The sequence below is a fragment of the Chlorella variabilis genome, assembly GCF_000147415.1.
Source record: "Chlorella variabilis unplaced genomic scaffold CHLNCscaffold_22, whole genome shotgun sequence".
Lineage (NCBI taxonomy): Eukaryota > Viridiplantae > Chlorophyta > Trebouxiophyceae > Chlorellales > Chlorellaceae > Chlorella > Chlorella variabilis.
In genome coordinates this window covers 65,641-71,917 of record NW_005435066.1, presented here as the reverse complement: position 1 = coordinate 71,917, position 6,277 = coordinate 65,641, and the positions used below count along the sequence as shown (strand labels likewise).

The window sequence follows — 6,277 nt, the reverse complement described above, 5'->3', positions numbered from 1 at the left end:
GAACCCAGGGCGGCACACACACAGACACACACACACACACACACACACACACACACACACACACACCACACACATGCACACACACGCACACACCGCACACACACCACACACACACACATACCACGCACACACCGCACCTCTGGCTCTGCCGTGACCACCTCCCCCGCCTCGGCATCCCCGATGGTGCGCGCCATGTTGAGGCCGCCGGGCCACACCCTGCGCCACACGCACAGTGGAAGAAGGCAGGCAGGTGGGCGGGCAGGAGGCAGGCAGCCAGGAAGCCGCTCGCCTCCTCTATTCTACAGGGCACACTCCGCCAGCCCGCCAACCCTCCAGCCAGCCTGCGCCTCCAGCCGGCCAAGGCGCAGGCCCGGCAGAGGGGACCCCCACCCACTCGGCACACAATTGTTTTATGTAAGACACAAACTCTGTTGTTTTTTCACCTGATGGGCCCCGCGGGCTTGCCCTCCACGGTGGAAGGCGCCACGTCGTGCCCCGCGGCGCGGCACCGCTCCACCTCCCCCCTGTTGTCCTCCAGCCGGTGGTTGCCGCTGACCTGCAGGCGGCAGGAGCAGCGCGCGGGGACGGCGGCGCGGCGGGCGGCAGCGCAGAGGTCGGGCAGGCGTGGGGGCCCGGGGTGGGCAGCAGGAGGAGCGCGGTGGCCCTGGCAGGCCGTCGCCTGGCCCAGGGCTCGCTGCTAGTGTGTGCCGCCGCCCCCTCGCCCTGGCCCGCGCCCCGCAACCCGCGCCCCTCCACACCCCTCCCTCCCCGCCACGCCGCGCCGCACTGTCCTGCTCCGCACCTGCAGGACCTCACTGCCTGTGTCCAGATAGGCGCACGAGTCGCCCACGTTTGCCACCAGCAGCTCCCAGCCGCAGACCAGCGCCAGCGTGGCGGTGGTGCCGCCGCGCTGCGGCCAGCGCCGCTGGGCGTCGGCATCCACGCCCCGGAAGGCGGTGGCGCAAGCCTGCGGCGCGGGGGGTGGTGGTGCCGCTGTGGGTTGCGGCGCGGGGCGGGGGGCAAGGTCTGGCGCGGAGCATGGGTGGAGGAGCGCTGCGCGGATGCGTGTGCAGCTGTGTGGCAGCGCAGCGCAGGGGCAGGCCGCGGCGGGCACACCTGCGGCAGGCGTGCCATGAGCGTGGCCTGCAGCTGCCACTGCGCCGCATCCTCTGGGCTCAGCCCCTCCACCTCGGGCACCTCCTGCACAGCGCCAGGCGCGGCCAGCCGGCCAGCAGGGTCGAGTTGTGCCGGCGCCCCAACCCTTTGCAGGCTGGGTAGCCGGCCAGAGGGAGCGGCGGCCAGCCGGCACCCGACCAGTACCGGCAGCGTGTGCTGTTGTACATCACAACCCACAACAGCAAGCGCCGGCCCGCCGCCCCACCTGCAGGGGCACGGGCGAGGCATCCACCTCCGCCATCACCGCCTTGAGCAGGTTGTTGGAGGCAAAGGTGGCCACCTGGCGGCCGCCGTGGCCGTCAAACACGCCAAACGCCGAGAAGGACGCCTCTCCTGCGCCCGCAGGCAGCGGCGGGGTGTGCTGGCGGTTCCATCAGCCCACAGGGGTCGCGAGGTGGGAGGGCGAGCCAGCGGCCAGACGGGAGGCTGGAGCAGCCAAGGGGCAGCGCACGCGTGTCAGCGCAACGGGCCACGCACCTGCGGCGCACTCCAGGCCCCAGGCGTTGGCGGGCTTGAGCAGCCACTGATCCTCCCCACCCCCGGAATCCTTCTTGCGATCCTTGGACAGCGCCTCTCGCACGGCCGGACCGCTGCAGCAGGCAGGGCCAGGCAGGGTGGTGGCAGGGGCCACAGCAGCGCCACCACGGTACCAGCAGGGCGGGGCGCACCGCTGCAGCTGCCCAGCACGCGCAGAGGGCGGCCCCTCACCTGGCCCGGCTCACGGCCACCTCCTTGCCCAGCTCCGACCGCCCCGATATCGTGCGTTCCGTGGCCTCCTCTGCTGACGAGCTAGCCTCACTCTGCTGCTGCTGCTGCTGCTCTTCCTGCGCAGGCACGTCGCCGGCCGCCGGCAGCTTCCCAGGGGCAGGCTCGGGCGGCGCAGCGACCGCGCCTGCCTGCTCCACTCCCTCCTCCTGCTGCTGCTCCAGGCCAGCTACAGCTGCCGCCGCGGGCGGCGGCGGCTCATTGGGTGCAGCCTCCTCCTCCTCTTCTCCCTCATCGCTGTCTGCTGCTGCCCCCTGGCCGCCCGCCGCCTTTTTCTTCTTTTTCTTCTTCTTCTTTTTCTTCTTTTTCGCCGCGTCTGCCTCGGCGCCCTCGGCTGCCGCTAGCTCGGTTACATCCTCTGCGGCTGAGGCCTCCTGGGCAGGTGTCGCTGCCCCCGCATCCTCCTCCACAGACAGATGGGGCGCGGCGGGCGCTGCGGCACCCGCCGACGCGGGCCGGCCCAGCCCAGCAGCCAGGCCGTCGCCGTCCGCGCTGCCGGCGCCGGCCGGCGCAGGCTTGCTGCCACTGGCGTCGGGCGTGGTTGCCGCCTGCGGCGCCCCGTCAGCCTGCAGCTCCTCTGCTTCCACCAGCGGGAGGTCAGAGGTGGCAGAGTGCAGGCTGTCCATGCTGCTGCGGGAGGAGGGCGGCGGCGAGGCCGTCACCGATGCCGCCGCGGCTGGCATGGGCGAGGCGCTGCCGTCGCTGCCTGCCCGGCTGCTGCCTGCGCTGCGTGCTGCCGCTGCCTGGGCGAGCTCGTCGGGGGTGCCAGGCGGCAGCAGCTGGATGCTGACCTGGAGGCGGCGCCTGGCGGGGTCGAAGCGGGCCGACAGGTCTCCCCAGTTGCAGGGGCCTGCAGAGGCGGCCAGGGGGGACAAACAATGAGCACAAGGGAAGGACAGATCCACCAGTCATAGGCCTGGATTTTGATAACAAGCGTTGCGCTGGCCCAGGAGCGGCGCCGCCTGCCGCCGCCGCCGCCGCTGCCACTGCCAACCCCCTCGCGAACCTTCTACAGGCGTGGTGGACAGGACGCCGCCAGTCTGCGCGTGGGTGAGCACCAATTGAGCGGTGATCGCGTTGTTGCAGGCAGCCCTACGCTCCAGATGGGCTTCCAGGTGCTCAGGCCGAGTGCCTTGGTCCACCGAAAAGTTGTGAAGGAGAGTATCCTGGTGCCGCTGCAGGGACTGCCAAGTGACGGCCATCGAGGGAGAACTGGGATGGCGGAAGAGCAATCGCGGGCGATCGCCTCCCGTCCTCACCCCTTGCTCTTTCAGCAATATCACACGCTACTGTGCGACCATTCCGGTAGCAGCAAACGGGCTATAGGTGCTAGTTTTTCCAAAGCCCCAATGCGCCGAGGTACACTCACGGCCTGACCATAGCCCCACGCAATTGCGCGTGCTCTGACGATTGGAGTGGACTTATCTCTTACGCTGACGCGGGAGCCGCCTCCCTGCAGCCGCCTTGCTGCTTGAAGCACTCACACACACATGCGGGCAGCGGTGACACAGGCGGCGCGCTCTGCCGCCATGCAGCTGAGGAGGTCGGCTGCAGAGGAAGCCCTGGCAGCAGCAGCAAGGAGGTGAGTAAGCCAGGCAAGGTTGCACTGGTGCCTCGGCGGCGCTGCACCCTCGGGCCCGCTCGCCCTGCTGATAGGCTCCTTGTCACACGGACCGTATGTGGCAGTATGGGTTTGCCGCGGGGTGCCTCAGCACGCCGGCCTGACTGGGCCGCCAAGGCGGTGCCCTGGCGTCGCCGGAAGCGAGCGGCAGCTACCCTACCCCCACCCCTCTGTCGTGACCACCCCTACCCCCGCTTTGTCCCCACGGCAGGGCCGCGGCGGGCGAGGGCGCCTCTGGCAGCAGCCTCCTCACGCTGGCGCAGCTGGAGCGGGCGAGCCAGCAGGGGCTGGCACGGCTGAGCGAGCTGGGCGTCAGCCTCAGGGCCGAGGTGGAGGAACTGCAGCACCGCATCCCGCTGCTGGTGCGCAGCATCTGGGGCCACCACTCGGAGGCGGTGGTGGCGGCGCTGCGGACGCGGCAGGCCGCCGCGGCGCGCCGCCTCATCGCGCAGTGGGAGGAGGCGGAGCACCGCCTGGTGGCTGTGGCCAACTCGCTCACCACCCTGCAGACCGGGCAGGTGCGCCGCCGCTGGCTGCGGCAGGGCCGCGGCAGGGCTGCGCCGCCGCCGCTGTGTGTGTCGTGCCGTCGTGCTGCGGATGTTTTGGGGCCCTGCGGAGCGCTGCCGATTCATTGCCTGCCTGCCTGCTTTTTCGGCATCTGCGGTCCACCCGCCAGTGCCTAACCTCCACCCCACCGTGCGCCCTCCGACCCTGCAGCGCCTGGTGGCGGTGGGCGTGCCCCTCGCGGCGGCGCAGCTCTGGCCCTGCACGGCGCACGCCTACCACGCGCCGCGGGCGGAGCGGGGGCCGCGGCGGCGCGCCGAGGTGCAGCTGAGCCTGGGCCAGATCCGGGCGGCTGTGGCCCAGCTGGCGGCGGCACTTCACGAGGAGCTCGCCATCCTGCTGCGGGGGCTGTTCCTGTGGGCCCTCTTCCTGCCCGCCATCCTCACCGCCCCCGTCTGCCTGCTCACCGACATCCATCGCGACCGCTGGCTCGCGCTCATGCGCTGGACGCTGGAGCAAGCAGGTGCGCGCGGCGCGCGGGTGGTGCGGGAGGTGGTGGGTGGGGGTGCGCGTGTGGATGGCGTTGTGTGTGTGTGTGTGTGTGTGTGTGGCGCATGGATGTAGCCAGGGGCCGGGCCTGGCCCACGGCGCATGCGCTCGCCCGCCGGCAGCAGGCAGGCAGCGGGCGTGGCCGGGCCCGCAGGCCTTGGCCGCGCGCCGCCGCCCGACCCCCGCCGCTCCCCGCCGCCGCCCGCGCCCGCCTGCCTGCAGGCCCGGCCTTCATCAAGTGGGGCCAGTGGGCGGCCACGCGGCCCGACCTGTTCCCTCAAGACATATGCACGGCGCTGGCGGAGCTGCAGACCAGGGCACCCACCCACCCATACGCGGCCACGGCGACGGCGGTACAGTCGGCCTTTGGTGCGCCCATCCCCGAGCTGTTTGCCGAGTTCGAGGCGGTACCGGTGGCCTCCGGCAGCATCGCCCAGGTGTACCGCGCGGTCCTGTCGGAGCGCGGCGCCGCGCTGGCGGGCACGCGCACCCGCGGCGGCCTGCTGCCGCTCCGCCGCGAGCGGCTGTTCAAGCCGGGCGGCGCGGTGGCGGTCAAGGTGCGGCCTGCGGGCGGCGCGGCGCCGCGGCGCCGCCCTCCCTCCCTCTGCCTGCCGGCCGCCGGCTCGGCAGCATGCGCAGTAGGGCTCGGGGCACTTGCCTCGCGCCCCTTACTTGCTTACCCCCCAGCAACAAGAGAAGGAAGCCTGCTAGCCTGACCCAGTTCCGCGCCCTCCCTCCCTCCCTCCTTCCAGGTGCGGCACCCGGGCGTGGGCGTGCTCATGGACCGAGACGTCACGCTGATGTGGCGGGGCGCCGCGCTGCTGGCCGCGCTGCCGCTGGTAGGCAGCCCGGCAATCAAGGAGTCGGTCATGCAGGTGCGGCGGTACGGCGGCTGTCTCGCTGGGGCTGCCTGCTGGTGCTGGTGCTGGGCTGGGGCGTCCTGTGCTGCCACCTGCTGCGCAGGGGCCATCGGCAGAACCCTTTTGGTCCTCCCCCCCCACACCTGCCTCACCACCAGCCCCTCCTGCTGCCCCCTCTCCCGCTCGCCTCCTCCCCCGGCTGCAGTTTGGCGCCCCGCTGAAGGAGCAGCTGGACCTGGTGACCGAGGCGGCGCACCTGGACGCCTTTGGGAAGAACTTCCGGTGAGGAGGCCGCTCATGGCTGCCTGCCTGCCCGCCTGCCTGCCTGCTTGCAACCTGCTTGCCTGCCTGCCCGCGTGCCTGCCTCACGCTGGCCCCCTCGCCTCGCCCCATCATGCGCAGCTACTGGACGGGGGTGTCGTTCCCGCAGCCCGCCGCCGCGCCGCTGGTCAGCAGCGAGGTGCTGGTGGAGACGTTTGAGGTGGGCGGCGGTGGGCTGCCGCTGGTGGTGGTGTTGGTGGTGGTGGGCTGCCGCTTGGACACTGCCGCCTCCTCCTGCTGCTGCTGCTGGTGCTGGTGCTGGTGCTGGTGCTGGTGCTGTGCTGGTGCTGGTGCAGGCCAGGTGCGGGGCATGAGAGTGCGGCACACCCACCCTGCCTGCGCCTGGAACGCCGCCGTGCAGGAGGGGGAGCTGGTGAGCAAGTACCTGCAGGGGCCCGAGGCGCGGTACAACCGCCAGCTGGCGGACCTGGCGCCTGCACTGCTACCTCAAGATGCTCCTCAAGGACAACTCATACATGCA

General features: G+C 71.5%; 1 protein-coding gene across 1 annotated transcript in view; it reads left to right on the top strand.

Annotated features, from left to right (window-relative positions):
- Positions 1-3,470: 3,470 nt before the first annotated feature.
- The window catches only part of CHLNCDRAFT_54390 (hypothetical protein), a gene marked incomplete at both ends in the record, with an annotated part of 4,359 nt that continues 1,552 nt past the window's right edge, over positions 3,471-6,277 (top strand). The window contains 8 exons of the mRNA XM_005844500.1: positions 3,471-3,523; positions 3,774-4,080; positions 4,280-4,589; positions 4,838-5,172; positions 5,368-5,490; positions 5,681-5,757; positions 5,878-5,956; positions 6,158-6,201. Of these exons, the coding sequence (XP_005844562.1) occupies positions 3,471-3,523; positions 3,774-4,080; positions 4,280-4,589; positions 4,838-5,172; positions 5,368-5,490; positions 5,681-5,757; positions 5,878-5,956; positions 6,158-6,201 (1,328 nt within the window). The remainder of the gene's footprint in view (positions 3,524-3,773; positions 4,081-4,279; positions 4,590-4,837; positions 5,173-5,367; positions 5,491-5,680; positions 5,758-5,877; positions 5,957-6,157; positions 6,202-6,277) is intronic.